This window comes from Physeter macrocephalus, chromosome 13 (genome assembly GCF_002837175.3).
Source record: "Physeter macrocephalus isolate SW-GA chromosome 13, ASM283717v5, whole genome shotgun sequence".
NCBI classification, from domain to species: Eukaryota; Metazoa; Chordata; class Mammalia; order Artiodactyla; family Physeteridae; genus Physeter; species Physeter macrocephalus.
In genome coordinates this window covers 18892628-18910809 of record NC_041226.1, presented here as the reverse complement: position 1 = coordinate 18910809, position 18182 = coordinate 18892628, and the positions used below count along the sequence as shown (strand labels likewise).

At 37.3% G+C, this 18182-nt stretch overlaps 1 protein-coding gene across 3 annotated transcripts in view; it reads right to left on the bottom strand.

The window, feature by feature from the left end:
• CAB39L (calcium binding protein 39 like) overlaps window positions 1-18182 on the bottom strand; it is a 106813-nt gene that overhangs the window by 16495 nt on the left and 72136 nt on the right. For all 3 annotated transcript variants that reach the window (XM_055089665.1, XM_028497237.2, XM_007105278.4), the window contains 3 exons: window positions 11918-12086; window positions 7429-7488; window positions 3669-3734 (listed from right to left, as the gene is read on the bottom strand). In XM_055089665.1, coding sequence (XP_054945640.1) covers window positions 3669-3734; window positions 7429-7488; window positions 11918-12086 — 295 coding nt within the window. The remainder of the gene's footprint in view (window positions 1-3668; window positions 3735-7428; window positions 7489-11917; window positions 12087-18182) is intronic.

Here is an 18182-nt window from a genome sequence, read left to right as displayed (position 1 = left end):
TATATATATATATATATATATATATATATATATATATATATACATATACACATCTTTATATATACACACACATATGTGTATATATATATATAGCATCTATGTAAATATAGATTCTATGTAGATATATATTTATTTAAAATATAACATATTTTATATGTTATAATAAAATATAATTATAATATAACTCTGGTGGTCCAGTGGTTAAGACTCCATGCTTCCACTGCAGAGGGCATGGGTTCGATCCCTGGTTGGGGAACTAAGATCCCGCATGCTGTGTGGTGTGGCCAAAATTACATATAAAGCATACACACATACACATATCAAAAGGTCTTCTAGCAACAGAGCAATTTCATTTAAAAAATTTTAAATTTGTATACATACAAACATTCAATAAATATTTGTTGAAGTGACATTTATGAGCTAAATTCAGATTAAGTCACTTCAATTCTTATTACATGGGGATGCCTATATATAAATTCTATCCAATCTATCCTCTGCTTATATAATTTCACTACTTTTTGGAAACAATCAATTATGTTAAAACATTTGGCCAAAAACACTGAATCTTTTAGCCATTAAATATTAATCTATTAATTAATACTGACAGTGAAAAATGCTGCATTTCATAGGAATACAAAGCATTATACAGCAATACTATACTAAGTAAAAGGAGAAAAATTCATATTTTTTACTTCTTTAACTTTCATGTTCTAGGCTTCATAGTATACAGTGAAACCACGCACAATAATGAGTTTTTAAAAAATTTTGTGTTTTAATGATATTGACCAGAGCTCTCCCCAAATCCAGAATTCCACCAAGCTTCTTTTGAATTATAATCTTTCTAGTGATTAAATACCAGGCCTCCAAAGAAGATAAGAAATAAATTCCTAAGCTATGTCACACAGTGAATGGAATTTCTCTGTTAATTATTTTTTATTGACACCAGGAACCTAAGCACCCCAAGATAGTTCAGAAAAATTCAGAATTTGATTAACAAAAGGCAGTAGGTAGCAATTACTTTGGAATCAGAAAATAGCCTAGTAAATACACTGTCACAATAATCTAACCTCTCTTGTTTTCTAAAATTATGAAACATCTATGTGCAAAATATTACAGAATCCAGAGATATAAACATAGTAAAATCAAAATAGAACATACTGCTACCACAGATCTAATTACCCAAAGGAAAACCCAACAGCACACAGTGGAGCTCTGCAGAACAATGTTCTGACGAAGAAAAGAGCAAACAATACTTAAGGAGCTCTTTCCTTGAATAGACTGATACAAGACCATCTTAGCAATATCTCTGCCTATAATCCAACATTCAAAAAAGGCGAACTCTTCAGTAACGATTTTAGCAATTTTTACATTCTTGATATACTTTATCTACCTTTTACTAGTGCTTTTCACTGTCTAACCAGTGCTTGGTTTTACCACATTGTAAATTAAATATTTGTGAGACAGTCAACTGTAAAGGATTTTAAGTGGGAGTAGCAGCTCATGTAGTATGTGTGGGTGCATTAATAAAGAACAAGGAAGAAGCCTTATGAGTGGGCTGGGGCATCTGTAAATAAGTAGAAAACAAACAATCAGCTTGAAAAGGGAGAGTTTAAAGGAGACTTTCTGTACCACATGCTGTACAAAGTCGGATGCTCTTTGCCATATCACTGGAATAGCACTGAGGTCTTCAGCTGGAGAACTGTGAAAAGAGGAAGAGAGGCTCGATGGTGGAGAGCCAGGTGGCAGCAGACAGAGGTGAGAAATGAGTCTTTCTTGCTCCCCTTTGCTACCCGCTAAATTTGTATTACATGTTGTACTAATCATACATCTACTGGGTTAATAGGCTTTGATTTTTAAATGCAAATGCATCCTGGTAGGAAAAAGTCTAACTCATACCCTAGTCCCAATTATTTATTTAGAATAGATCGGTGCCTTCAGCCCAGAGACTGAACTCTGGGGACAGTGACGAGGAATATTTATTAATGAAATTTATTTCAATTTTCTTTAGCAAATATATCCAGGTCTTACCATGTGGTAGGTTCTGCTCTAACCATTTTACAAATATTAACAAGGGAACAGGACAAGGTGGGGTTGAAGGCATCCTGAGCAGAGATTGAGGGCAATGGGCACATGGGTAGGAGAGGATGACAGGACAGCAGTATAGAAAAGCAGGAAGAAGGCCAAGAAGGGAAATGTCTGGGTAAAAAACTGTAAGCTTTATAACTTTGCCTAAGGCCCTAGAGACAGTTAATCACAGAAAAATTTCTGTCACAAGTTCTTATCACTGTGGAAAATGGTACAAGGATAAATTCTAAAGTCCATGACCCTCAGCTTTCTTGACCCCAGTTTGGTTCAGTCACCTTAGTTCATATCAACCCCTCTACTGTGGCCCAGTATCTGACAGATTCCGCTGAAAACAGGAAGGACTTGGAAAATTTACGAGCAATTAGCTATATATTGGCCCTTCAGAGCATCTACACCTCTGTTTACTGTTCCAATTTCCACTCCCCGCCAGGATGACTACCTCTGTAACACAGACAAGCTTTCCTGGTTTGACTGTCCTTGTGTCTATTCTTTAAGTACACGGCTGTCCCAACAGGATGTATCCTTATCTTCAACTGCTTTTAAGAAGCTTTCTGGACATGGGAGAGCACAGCATTGATGTCCCTGCCTTTGCCTGGAGCTCCATCTCATTAATTCAGGCTCCAGCACAGACAGCAGCACAACCATGATATTTTTCTTCTATGTGGATTACTCTGTATGGGTTTCTGCACAAGGAGAAACTCAATCAAGAGTGCTGAATGACTGGCTGAAAATAGTAAACTGATCTCTCCATCAACAGGTAAAGCTGGAGCAGCAAAGGCACAAGTACAGGGGAGAGTGGTCAAGGCTGACACATAATCATGGGGAAAGTGAATTCACAAATATGTGGTACAAAATAGATTTAATTTATTGCTTTAGCTTAAAACTGTATCCAATATTTAGAAACAAATGCATTGTTCTATAATGTCATCATTCCAACATTGAAAAAATAATACTATTTTTTATAATCAATATATAAAATATTATGAATATATAATAATATAAAATAATATTTAGTAAGCTCAAGCATCATACAAATTGCTTGACCAAAAACAGCCAATTATTATGTGCCAGAAACATTCTTTTGAATATCTGAGTAGGATCTGAAGGGCAGAGATGCAGCTCTAGCCAATGTCCTACTCCCTCAGGAGCTGTCCCACCTCCTCTTGACCAAATGGCTGCTTCCAGGCACCTTTTCACTGAGGGAGGGAAGGCCACTCACAGATGGATGTGGCCTGATTCTGCTGGGTCCCTGTCTGATGAGGGAGACAGGCGTTTCAACAGGCATTTCATAGGAGATAGAATCTCAAATCAGAAATGCCGTTTGGTTACATACAAATAAAAACATACCCATCATCCTGTATTTATTCTGTACTTATTACTTATATTGTTACTTCCAAAAAGTATTTGAAGCAGAGCACTTACCTCGTTTTGCTACAAAGTACAGTCATAACGTTGAATGTACTTCTCAAGTTACAAAAAAAGAGAATAATTTTTCTGTATTTACTTGTCCACTATTAAACCTGTCATTTACTAACAAGAATATCAACTTCTGGAGACTCTAACTTAAAGAAATTTGATATTACCTTTAAAGATTGTCTCTTAGTCACATAATTCTCAGACTGGAGCAATTTCTCATAGTCTTCAAAAATCTAATAAAAAGAAAAGAAATATTAGAGTGCAAACCCAGCAGCGACTTCTCTGCATTAAGTCTGCTTGCTCTCTCACTTCAGAAGTAAATCCCCAACCCTTTAGCCTAGCCCAGCCCAGCTGCCGTGCTTTGTATCCCTGGGCTGATCACCACTGTCCATAGGGAGGTTTCCCCATTTCACCATCCTCATTTACATGTCGGGATACTGGAGGACAAGGAGTCAAGTGATGCCAGAGAGATACTTCTCTTTGTTTTATTTTAGTTCTGTAAATTAGAAATTGAGTAGAAAAATGAAGTAATTGAGTCCTCCCAATAAATCATTTTGAATAAAACATCTGTTAACTCATCTAATGAGCCACAGGATAACTCATTTTATGCCATTTTAAAGAAATCTGTTTATGTAGTCTTGCTGGTAGCTATTAGTCTATGAATAATTTGAGAAAAGATTAAATACACTTAGCAACTCCTAAAGAATCAAACTGTCGAATTCAAAGCATGACCGGGTAGAGGAATAGGGCTACTTGTGCCACATAATGGCCATGCTAATCCCAAGTGGCCTCTCTGGGGCACTTCCACCCTCCCCAGAAGCTAGGGGGCGCTGGTGATGGGGGCCCGTTTCCTAATGTGATTGGTCGTCAATCACTGCCCAGGCCCTTCGGTTGAGCACAGAGTGCCAGCGGCTGGCGAAGCTCAGTGTCAACCTCCCACCACACACAGACACACTCAGAGACCACTCAGGTGGGAGAAGCAAGCCTGGCAGAGAACTGAAGGCAAGAGAGCTCAGGGGCTGAGGAGGGTAGAAAAGGGTCCTGGTCCTCAGAGGAGCAAGTGCCAGGCGTGTGTGCGTGTGCGTGATGAGGGCAAGCTGTGCACACTGAGGATAATTCCTGATAGAGAATGAAGAAAGTGAAAAGTGAAAACAAAATCATGTAGCTCACATTAAAGTCACAGTAATTATACTCTTTCACGTAAAGGACTTGTTTATTCCAATTGTCATGGAACACAAGGAGGATTTTTCACTAAATCTGTCACACTAATGTCGTGGTAAATTTTAACTGTAACTATAAAATGCAAATACACGCAGGTAAGGTATTGTTGACTCCGCAAGCTACCAGTTTCATTATTTTAGGTCATATGTCATGTTCTCCAGCTTCAGGTTTACTGCTAAAGAAATATGAAACTCAAGAAGTATGAAATGTTTAGGGAGTATGAGTTCTCAAAGCTAATGTTCAGGTCAGTGTAGCAGGCTCAGCCTCTGTGAAACTACTAAATTACACATGAGGTGACTATAGATACAGAGACAAATTTAGGTAAATAAGGATCAAAGAGAATGAGTTTATGGTCTCTCAGATTATTGCTTATTATCCTTGAATGCAAACTGCACAACACATTTATCTCACTCATCCTATAGAAAAGATTAGTAGTTAATACTACAGGTATTGTCATAAACTATCTTTGCCCTCTTTATTTTCATTTATTATAAATGTAACATCTAATGAGTCTTTAACATTCCATCCAGCGTCTATAGTTACTGAACAACTAAACTATAATAACAATTCATTTCCTAACTTCAAAAATATGTGATTTTCTTTTAGTCTTGAAGCTTTTGGATATCTCTGGCAATAATCTTTTTCTCCCTTCATGTTTTACACTTTGATCAAAGTTCTCCAGTTGATCCCATGGGTATTCTCTTGATAATTTTAGGATATGAAAATCACTTTTGATTTCATGATTATATTGATAATTCTTAATCTCAAACCAAAGGAAGATCAGCAAACAATTTATGAATAGAAAATCCACAGTTTAATTTCTGTGACTTGGATGTATGAAGACATAGGATACTGATAGGGTATTTCATATCTTCCCAGAGTCATGTTTCCTTTAACATTTTTGTGTGGCTAGCTAGAAAATTTTAACTTACATAGTGGGTTGCATTGTATTTCAATTGGACAGTACTGATCTAAAGCAGCTAAACTAATACTGGAACAAACCTTAGAAAGTTTTGCTTCTAAGTTTGTGCTATGTTTCACTTTAATTATGCTATCCCTATTGCTGATACATTTAGCAAAAGCATAGCAGCTCTTGGATGGGTCTGTTCATTCAATATTCATTTAACACCACCAAATGTATGGCACTGAGTTAGGTATTAGGGATGTAAGTAATAATGATAAAAATTAATACATGGTACTATCCTAAAAACTTTAAATCTTGTCAAATTCCTACAGCAATCCTATGAAGCAGGTATTATTAATATCTTCATTTTTTGGTAAGTGCAGTAACTTGTCTGGGATCATACAATTAGTAAGAGGTAGAGCAGGATCCTGAAGCAGAGCAAGTGGACACTGAAGTCTATACTGTATTCTGAACCACTGTGTTTGACAGATAAGGTTCCTGCCTTCCAGGGAGCTTAAGAACCAGTCAGGAAGATATAAAGACACACCATAATAATACAATGTGGAAAACGTGTGAGAGAGAAGGAGAGAGGAAGAAAGGGAGGGAGGGAGAGGGGGAGAGAAAGAGACGGAGAGAGAGAGAGAGAGAGTGTGAGTGTGTGTGTGTGTGTGTGTATGTTTTGGGGTGGGGGGATTACAGAAAGCTTCCTAGAAGAGTCACATTATGAAACCAAGCAGGACCCTGAGGGGCCTTCCCAGGAACATACCCTCCTGAGTCCCCCACTTCTTGTTTGTAGAAAAGCTTTAGCCTCCTAAGTCTTCCCCAGGTTTCAAACAGCAAATTTAATCGGAGAAGTGAGAAAATGCAGAAACAAAGGAAAACAGCCAAGCAGGACAAAATAATAATAGTTTAGCCATAAAACAAATTCAAGGATCTTTAGTTTCCTCCTCAAGGTCTATAGATAATATCCTGAGCCATATCCTTGAGTTGTTTTGCAGATACTGAAACCCTCACCAGGTGGAAGAAGTTAACTGCATACTGCCCACAGGCATGTAGACCTCATACTGGTTGGAACCAAAAGGTTGATGATGTTAAACCCTGAAATACCACCCTGTCTCCTTACCACCAACCAGTCAGAAGACTGTCCATGAGCCGATAAGGCACCCCACAACCCTCACCCCTTCCCTGAAAACCATGTGGGATTGGGGTCTTTTGAGCATTAGCCGCCCCACATTCCTTGCTCGGCCTTGCAATAAATGTTGAATTTTCCTTCATCACAACCCGGTGTCAGTAGACTGGCTTTGCTGCATGTCGGGTGAGTTTGGTTCAGTAACAATTACAGCTAATTATCAAAAGGTTGAGATGGATTCACCCTTAGAGAAGAGAGTTGGAAGACAGATATGTATTTTGGTATTTCTACTAGTAAGTAAAACTAGTTATCAAACCAAGTAAAATGATTTATATTAGTAAGGGTGGGGTGCTCTTCCATTTGGAGTTTTCTACTGCCTCTTAAGGGCAACATGGATGCTCTTAAGTCAAGATCAAAGTGAGCAGGTACTAGTTGTTTCCTGGAGCTCCAAAGCACAACAGGAAGATATGTGAAAAACGAGAAAGCCCTGATCTCCTGCCATCCTCTATTTTCCATAGTTTTTGATGACCTGGCTTCTAGGTAATAAACCAATCGGGTGTATGGTTGGTTTCAATTGTGTATCATAAATAGGAGTAAGTGCTAACAGATCTAAGAAGGAGAGAGAGAGAGGAAGAGAGAATGAGGTAAGGACTTAAAAATGACTTCTACTTACAGTGTCATAATTTTGTTCTAAGAAGTCTGCTACCAACACTTTATGTCTGGTCAGTAAATCCTAGAAAAACAACAGTCAAGTGAAACAAAATTATTATAGGTAACAAATTTTATAAATCTACCTTTTTCTTCTAAGATTTTCTAAGTCCATTAATTTGAAACATAAAAGTTTCAGAATATTTTCATTTACATCACAAAATTACTTCCATTCTTAGTTTAAGATGTGAAATACAATTTGTTTCATGCTAAAAACAGCAGAGTGCTTTAAATTCATACCATAGAAATAATTCAACTAGTGAAACAAATGTCACCTAACAGACAAGTGTACAGTATATTTCTTCAAGCCATAACTCTACATTGTGAAAATGATATAATATTCAAATAAAGTTTATGATGATCTTTTTAAAATGTCATTAATAACCATTTATTAAAAAAAGAACTCCAGGGCTTCCCTGGTGGCGCAATGGTTGCGCGTCCGCCTGACGGTGCAGGGGAGCCGGGTTCGCGCCCCGGTCCGGGAGGATCCCACGTGCCGCGGAGCGGCTGGGCCCGTGAGCCATGGCCGCTGAGCCTGCGCGTCCGGAGCCTGTGCTTCGCAACGGGAGAGGCCACAACAGAGGGAGGCCCGCATACCACAAAAAAAAAAAAAAAAAAAGAACTCTGAATGGACTAAAACCATATCTCACAAGTTAACAGATTTTCAACGGTTAACCTTTAATTTTCCTTAACCACTTTTGAAATGTAAGTGCCTAGGATGCTGGGAAGCACAAGAATGACATTTAACAGGGCCATCTCAGCATCATCCCGCTCTTGGGTTAATGGGCTGGGAAGTGTTGTTCAGTTACTAAGCAGCACAATGCACCCTTTCAAAGTTGAAGACAAGTAGCCTGATCTAACTACAGACATAACTCTCAGAAAATTGAACAAAAGCATAAAAGAATGTTTGACTGGAAATTCACACCTAAATTATATCCTTAATTCACCTTAATGTTGAAAGAAAACAAGCCTCAGCTAATCCGTTTAACATGCTTAAGGGCTAAATACCCTGTCTAGGTACTATGCAGAATTTAATTAAAAACCTAACAAGGATTTTCAAGTTTTCCAAAATAAATTCTTATACTTTAATACACATTTAATTAAAGCTTCTTAAAAGCATATACAAGATACACAACATAACCTCACAGAGAAAAAGAAGGCAGCAGCAATGGTAAAACTCATTTCTATTTCAATAAAAAGTTAAATATTTAAAGCACTTTGCACTATAATTTTCTTGTTTTTTTCAGTTTTATTTTTATTTTTTAAAATTTTTATTGGAGGGGCTTCCCTGGAGGCGCAGTGGTTGCGCGTCCGCCTGCCGATGCAGGGGAACCGGGTTCGCGCCCCGGTCTGGGAGGATCCCACATGCCGCGGAGCGGCTGGGCCCGTGAGCCATGGCCGTTGAGCCTGCGCGTCCGGAGCCTGTGCTCCGCGACGGGAGAGACCACAACAAGAGGGAGGCCCGCATACCACAAAAAAAATAAAATAAAATAAAATAAAAAATAAAATTTTTATTGGAGTATAATTGATTTACAATGTTGTGTTAGTCTCTGCTGTACAGCAAAGTGAACCAGTTATACATATACATATATCCACTCTTTTTTAGATTCTTTTCCCATATAGGTCATTACAGATTATTTGAATAGAGTTCCCTGTGCTATACAGTAGGTCCTCATTAGTTTGCACTACAATTTTCAAGTTCAAAAATAATGAGACTGGCTATTAATTTCTTTTCATATTACCTTTCGTCACCACATTGGGCCTATCAAAGTGGAGAAATGTACTTTTTTCCTCAGGAGAACATGTAGTACTGTTCTGGAATTGCAATTTTAAAATGGGAAAACCCTCTAAGGAATTCACTCCTGGTCCATCCCAGGTCAAAATTCAAACCAGTTCCTATGTCAGGGGACACCTCAGAGAGTAAGGTAGTTCCACAGCATCCTTTGGGGTCCCTAATCTTTTTCTAAGTGGATATTCGGGATGCCTAGTTTTCAGATACTGTCTTCCCCAATCTCCTGAGCAGTATCAGTGATTTTCTAAGCTGACCCAGGTTAGAAAGTTCTCTTCATGGGCTGCAGCAGACACTGTGGATGGCTGCACTCATGGGGTTCTGCATCTATTATGACAGTCATCAGCCTTGGGTATGAGGACCATGATCTCCCATGGCCTCAGGCCCTGCACATACCGTGATGGTGGCAATGGAAAGAGTATTTTGCAGATGAGTGCCGCCTGGAAAGGTTTTCCATTCGCTATACATTAGTGTTACACCAAAGAAAGAGGAATAAGGAGGGGGTTCTGTTAGTAGCAGCTTCTTCAAATTCTAAGGGGAAAAAATAACTTTAAAATCCAATAACAGAAAATATAATATGGTAGGGTAGAATTCCTCCAGCACACGTGTATGATGGATACAGCCAGTAAGTGATTCGTGCACATACACTCTTACACTTGAGTGTGTATACATTATATATACATAGATATACCCTCCAACTTATATATATAATAAATGTATGCACAAAACTGGAGGGATTATGCCGTATATATATAAACACATACACACATATATAACATAATACATATATATAAACATAATACGTAGACAAATACAGATGTTGCATTATTATAGATCAAATAACTGAGTGGGAGAAAAATTGCTAGGATCCCACCCAAAAAGGAAAAAGCAGAAAATTGCCAAGAAAAATAAAGTTCAAATTTTAAAGAATTTAAAGTTCAAAAAAAGTATTTGAAATAGTGTACTCTTTCATCCCACCTCCTAACAATTGTTTTGACAGGGCTAGGTTCTGCATAGTCTAAGTATCATGCTAAAAATATGTTGATATTGATATTTTAGTGAATTCTTCACAGCTTGGGAGAACTCGGGGTGCAATGACAGAGACAGACACGCAATGGCAGGAACACGATACTACCTCAGCCAGCAGCAGCTGCATTTATTGAGTTTTTACTACGTGCTGGAGAGTGTGCCGAGCACCTTACATACGTTATTTCTAATCTTCACAACTCCGCAAAAGCAGAGATTATTTTCCTCATCTCACAGATGAAGGACATATAGCAAGTCAGGTGCAGAGAGAGATGGAATTCATACCACTTCTTATCATGTCGATTCTTCGAGGGAGAGGTGAAAGAGATTGTGGTTGTAAGGAATCTTTTTTGGGAAAGGACAATTTGTAGACAATACCATGACAAAAACATAAGCCAACAATGTGAAAACACCAATGACTAACTGGGCAGTAGTCATCCTGCAGTTCAAAACAAAAAAGCTTAAGCCTAAGAAGTTAAAAACAAAAGCCCAAACCAACCAGCCAACCAAGTAAACAAATCCCCTTGAAACCAGCTACTTTAAAAAAAGTGACTTATGGTCATTACATTATATTAACCACAGCATTTTGGTAAAATATAGAAAATAGGCATTTTCAATATCAGTAGCATACTAGGAAACTTTTTAAGGTTATTTAGATTTTCAAGGACTTGACTTAAGTTCAACGGAAAATATGCTCATGTACAAATCACCATAGTTTATTTTTGTGATTCAATATTGTGCTGAAAATTAAACTGAGCTGAACATATGATGCAAGACACTATTATCAAGTATAGTTTATTCTATTAAATGTTGAAAAATCTTTGGGGAAATTTTCAAAAATAAATGCTCAATTGAATTTGATCTTCCCCCTCCATTAGAGTTGTTCTATGTTTACAGTTATTTGTGAAGTCTTATTTATGGATTTTTAAAAAAGGAACTAACTTGTTTCCATGACAGCAAAGAGTCATCAGATAGAAAAGGAAAAAAAATGGCACTACAGTAGCTACTAATAGAGAACATCTCCTCAGTTGTTTAGGCACAGATATTTGCTAGAAAGAAATGGAACCATCCTTTGTGTTAAATGTCCTCCTTCCTATTTGATGCACCAAGGCCCCTCCTACCATGTGTCCTAGATATACTCTTGGGGGCTTCATCTGTAGCCACTGTACAACTGTTGTTTTGCTGGGTGAGACTTGTCGCCTCTGAAACAGAGAAGGCTCCTGGGGTTTCTCAACACCCTGAGCACAACTCCATGTTTCTTGCCCTCGCTGCTCCTCTTCCCTCCACCTACCGCCAACTCTCCTTAGAGTCTGTCCCCTGCTCTTTCCTCCTCTTTTCCTTCCTTCCCTCACTCTTTGCTCTTCTCACTGGTTTTCTTCTTCCTTACTCTGTGTCTCTGTCTTCTTCATAAGCCCATATGAGCTTATGACAAGCATTTTGAGTTGCTTTTTCCACAATGTGACAGACGGGTCTAATTGCATTCTATTTACTGAATCCTCTTATGATCCACATCATACACAGTTGGCTATGCTCTGACCTAAGGAATACAATTTTCTGCTTTTAAAAGTTAAACTGCCTCTTAGAGGTCAAATGACTAAATGCTGAAATTAAATAGCCCAGCTGATTTAGAAAAAATTACCTTAAAAGTAGCAAAGGCGTCTGAAGCAATATCAAATGTTGACAACTCCACATACTTAAAGAAATCTCTGAATTGATTAGAAAAGAGGATGATTTTGGCAAGCGGTTCATGTCGAATACATTCTCTCAGCATAATCCCACAACGTAAGGCGATCTGTGGGGCTTCATATCTAAAGCATAAACAAGAGAGAAACAGAGAACTATGTTGTTTTATTAACAAAATAATATTAATGGTATCAAAAGAACCATTTCAATACTGCTGTTAATGGAAGCATAGATACCATTTGTCACAGTTCATTCAAACACCATTCTTTCAATACCCACTAAATATCCACAATGTGCCTGGCACTATTCCAGATGCTGGGGATAGAATAGTAAGCAGACAAGGTCACTGCCTTCCTAGCATTCACAGTTTAGTGCAAATGTTTCTGGTGGGGGAGGAGACAGACTATAAACAATGAAAAGATAATTTCATATACTTCAGTGCTGTGAAACTGAAGACAATAAAATAGGTACACTATAGAGTGTACTTAATTTGCTTTACTTTAGACTGAGTGGTCAGGGAAGAGGCAAAGCATTCAGGCAAAGGGAACTAACTGTGCAAAGGCTCCAAGGAAAGAACCAGCAGCTTTGTAAGCCAAGGTAAGGAGTTTCATTTTTAAGTGTGATAGGAAGCCTTTGGATAGTTTAAAGAAAGCAATTAACACAGTCTATCATATGCTTTAAAAAAGATCACTCTGGCTACCTGTGGAGAATCTTGTAAAACAGGGAAGAATGATCTGGGGAGCTAGAGTGGAAGCAGGGAGACTAGCTAGTATGAGGAACAGAAGCCCAGCTAGAGATGATGGGGGCTTGGATTGGGGTGGCAGTAGTAGAATAGAGGACTGTGGGCAGGTCATGCATATTATTCAGGGGAAGAGTCAACAAAACTTGTAGATGTTGTAGTTGGGGTAGGATGAGGAATAAATTTGGGGTGAGGGAAAGTGAGGATTCAAGAATAATAAAATAATATTTACATGAAATTCAGAATCAAGAATAAAATCTCTTTCCCACAATTTAGGAAATAGGCTACTTTGCAACATCAAATTTATAAATACAGTAGGGAAAATAGCAAAGAAAGGTATTTGAGAGAATTCGTTAAACCAGTGTGGTATTTATTCATTTTTTCCCCATTTTTATGTGGAATAATATTCACAAATATCATCTGAATATTCCCTGAAAAACTCATATTAACATTAAATGCTAATATATTCAGATAGGCACTATTCTCTGCAGAATATTAAAAAATGCCAATTTTTAGTGTTAGCAATTTCTCTTACCAGAAGAATTTGAAAATCAGCCTATTGGCATGCATGGAAGAGTTATAAGGTGGGTTTTTATTAAGGATGTTATAAAGATGGGTACGTTTTCTGAAATGTGAAGGAGAAAAACACTATCATTTATTAATAGAGTACTGAGGAGAATATAAAATGAAGACTGTTGACCTAGAGAAAGAACCTAAGGGGCAGACAATTAAAATCCAGGCTTATTAGTAAACTATTTATGGACTCTCATAATTTTGCTTTAAACTTAACTTTTCAATTTCATCTCTCATCACATCCCTTAATTCCTTGGGGTACGCCATTCTCTCAACCTAGAATACCCTTTTCTTTAAGTTTCCACCTCTAAGATTCTCTCTCATCTTTCAAGACTTAGTTCAAATGCCACCTCCTCCTTGAAGTGTTTCCAATCACCTACCATTCAGAATCACTCTCCCCTTCCTTCATACTCCTACAACAGCTTGTCTGTAACTCTACTTTAGCACTTTTCTCATTCTGCACTATAGTACATTGCAATTAATTGTTATAAATCTGTTTTCTTTACCTCATTACAAACAACTTAATTGCTAAGGATATGTTTTACTTATCCTGTTACCTTCTCCTCTCCTCCATATGGTGCCTATGTCTTATTTACTTTTACCTCCCCCCATCCTTACCCCAGTCTCCAAAGAGTGCCTAGGATAATGCTTTTCACAAAGGCATATAATGAATTTAATAAACTTCAAACTCTGATTAAAATTATTAATACTAGAGGACTCTAATGAGACACAAACTTTGGCTTAGAGAAAAAGCTGTATGATCTCTAGCCAATGTTTTCTCATTTCTTAATTCAATTGTCAAACTGCAACTATCTATAAAAAAAGTTTCTACTCCAACTTTTGTGTATAATTAGTTCTCTTTTTTCTTTCATTTGGTGAAGTTTATTGGAACCATCTGTGATGCACTGACTATTTATTCTTGAGAACCAAGAGAATATTTTAAAAGATGCTACTCTGGGTCAGAACACTTGTCATTCCATCCTAGTAGTTTGTGCCCAAGAGTGGAACTGTCCTTTCTCTGAGATGACGACTTCTTAAAGTTAGGAATGTATTGGGATATATAAGGAAAGTCCTAATTTTCCTCAGTACCTTTAAGGAATTTATAATTCACATACATCATTTCAACCTGACTACCCTCTAGGATATTGACTTTTGATAGTTTATTGCCTACTATATAAAGAAGTGCTCCATAAGTTAAGCCTACCTTAAGTTTCAAATCCCAAGAACATTAATATACTTAGGTTTGGTAAAGAATCAATATTTACTTCATCTGTTTTATTCTACTTGTGGATAAGTGTTTCAAGGACAAAAGACCACGACAAATCACTATGTTCTCCACAACAACTAACTTAATGGCAGGTTGCTGATAAAGGTTAATCCAATGAATGTTGAATCACTATTTTATAGAATTGAATCATATCTTCCTGCTGATTTTCAGTTTGGATCATATAGTCCAGACTATATAATTAACTGTGTCACTGTGGAGAATGCACACTACTTTATATGTATGCTTATCCAAATAATAACAGTGTGTAAGATCTGTTTCAAATTTAATAAAAGCCAAAGTGTAAGAGAAATGATCTCATCTAGCAGTGAGCTACAGTAAACATTACACAAAAAATGGTTAGAAGAAAGATCTTGTGCAAGAATATCTCAATTTAAGAACGCAGATTATATTATGTAAGAAGAAAAATGACTTTTGTTGTTACTGATGGAAGAAACAAGGTCAGCCAGCACTAGGAAAAGTTTTGTAAAATGCCATTCAGCAAACACGTGGCCTCCTCAATATAATCAAGAAGTTTTGGACTTCCCTGGTGGCGCAGTGGTTGCGCGTCCGCCTGCCGATGCAGGGGAACCGGGTTCGCGCCCCGGTCTGGGAGGATCCCACATGCCGCGGAGCGGCTGGGCCCGTGAGCCATGGTCCCACATGCCACGGAGCGGCTGGGCCCGTGAGCCGTGGCCGCTGGGCCTGCGCGTACGGAGCCTGTGCTCAGCAACGGGAGAGGCCGCAGCAGAGGGAGGCCCGCATACCACAAAAAAAAAAAAAAAAAAAGAAGTTTTGCTTCTAATCTAGAAACATTTGCTTACTTTAAAAATAGTGAGCTAACTCTGTCCACTGAAAAGGTCTAGAAGCAATAATAATCCAATATCAATGAGCATCCCTAGGAACCAGATTATGGTCCCTAAGAACCATTTCTAACTAAAAGGAGCAAGAGTCCTTGGTAGAAATGGCTAATTCCAGGTCTGTGTTAGAAAATGTACAAGATGGGCCAAAAAGCAAGGAAACTCTCACAAACTAATGGGAGTGATATCAAAAGGACATGGGTCAACTTGAAGAGGCCACAGACAGAAAATCAAGCATCAAAAATTTTTTTTAAAAGTACAACTATATAAGATGTATGAAAAAACACTAAGTCCATAATGATACTACAGGGATACAGGGGTGAGGAGGAGGAGGAGAGAAGAAGAGAGGAAGAAGGGGGAGAGGGAGAAAGACAGGGGGAAAGAGAGAGATAAATAAATGGACACCAGTGGAAGTTCCTAGGTTAACAATTTATTACTTTCTAAACTGATAATTGAAGGAAAAGAATTAGGCATTTATTCTTCCTCTCCAGTATGGATTGTACTTCAGACTAATTAAGTTGTGGTGGAAGAGGGAAAGTTATTCTCTATAAAACTAGTCCAGTCAATAAATACATAAGGAATAATAAAGTTAGAAAATCACCTTTTTGTAACCCCTAACGAAATGACTGAATCAGGCAATGTTCATCAATGGATGATAAAACAATTAAGTGTAGTTGATGGGGAACTTTATAACGGATTAGGCTGCCACCATCTGAACTCATTGCTCAGTCGTAGCATTACTAAATGTATGTCTCCTCAGGTGATGAAACACAAGCTACACAGCACCACTTACAAAATATGACTGCCATAATAAAACTGAATCTGAATCTAATCAAGCCTTTAAATATAACCTCCAGTGAAGCAATCTGACAAACCTAGAGTAAAGGAAATTATGTAGGATAACTGATTCAGTTTTTCAACAAGTCAATGGCATAAACATGGGAGAAGGTGCTGTTTTAAATGAAAAGGGACTTAAAAAAGACTTAAGTGACATAAGCAAATACAATAAGTGGACCTTATTAGAATTCTTGTTTGAACAAACCAACTAAAATTGGGGGGGGGCAATCAAGGAAATTTGAGTACGGACTGGGTATTAGTTATTAATGAATTATTATTAATTTTGAAGTGCAAAATTACATTGTAGTTATGTAAAAGTTATCTTATTTTTGAGATGCATATTGATGTGTTTAGGGTTGATATGATGATATTACATGAGATGTGAGATTTGCTTTAAAATACTCCAGTCAAAGAAAAAAAAAAAAAGAAAAAACAAGGGAAGGGGTGTTGGGAAGACAGATGAAATAAACACAGCAAAATACTGACGGTTGTTAAGGCTAGGAGATGGGTACATGGGATTTCTTTGTACTGTCTTGTTTTGTATATGGTTGAAAATTTTTGCAATAAAATTTTAAAAAATAAGATTATTAGGAGAAATTTATTATTTTAATATTGGACTTCTGGAAAATCTTCCACTGGCAATGGTTCTTTATGGATCACTGAGAGCAGTTTAGTGACCTCACTCTCAAGTTCTCTCAGTACCCTGAAATGTCATTTGCATGGGCCAGGAGAAAAGTTCATTTGAAGTGAGAAAGTCCTTTTTAATAATCTTTTCATAAAATTTGGGTTCCAAATCCTTTTACCATGTTTTGTATCCCATATCCAAATGATTCTCCTTGATGGACAAGAATAAATTTCTTTCTGTCTTACATTCTTTATGGTTAGACTTAGGTCCAGTATAGCATGTTACTATCATATCCCTAAATGACAACATTTTTTAAATAATTTCTTTTTTCTTTTTCTTTTTTATTATTATTTTTATTGGAGTATAGTTGATTTACAATGTTGTTAGTTTCTGTGGTACAGCAAAGTGAATCAGTTATACATACACATATAACCACTCCTTTTTAGATTCTTTTCCCACATAGGTCATTACAGAGTATTGAGTAAAGTTCCCTGTGCTGCACAGTAGTTTCTTATTAGTTACCATTTTATATATAGTAAGGGCAAAGCACTTAGTTCTGTTGAGACATGTTCTTACTAACATATTTAAAGAATCAAGATAATTTCAAAGAGCAATTCAACTAACAGAATAATGCTGACCTCCATCTTGAGCCATATTCGTCATCTGACTCCACTGTCTAATCTTCTTTTTTTTTCATTTCTTCTCTCTTTTTATTTTTTAAATTTTTATTGGAGTATAGTTGCTTTACAATGTTGTGTTAGTTTCTACTGTACAGCAAAATGAATCAGCTATACATATACACATATCTCCTCTTTTTTGGATTTCCTTCCCATTTAGGTCACCAGAGAGCATTGAGTAGACTTCCCTGTGCTACACAGTAGGTTCTCATTAGTTATCTATTTTATACATAGTATCAATAGTGTATATATGTCAATCCCAATCTCCCAATTCATCCACACCCCCCTTGCCCCCTTGGTATCCGTATGTTTGTTCTCTATGCCTGTGTCTCTATTTCTGCTTTGTAAATAAGATCATCTATACCAATCTTTTCAGATTCTACATATATGCTTTAATATACGATATTTGTTTTTCTGTTTCTGACTTACTTTACTCTGTATGACAGACTCTAGGTCCATCCACGTCCCTACAAATGACCCAGTTTCGTTCCTTTTTATGGCTGAGTAATATTACATTGTATATATGTACCACATCTTCTTTATCCATCCCTCTGTGGATGGACATTTAGGTTGTTTCCATGTCCTGGCTATTGTAAATAGTGCTGCAATGAACACTGGGGTGCATGTGTCTTTTTGAATTATGGTT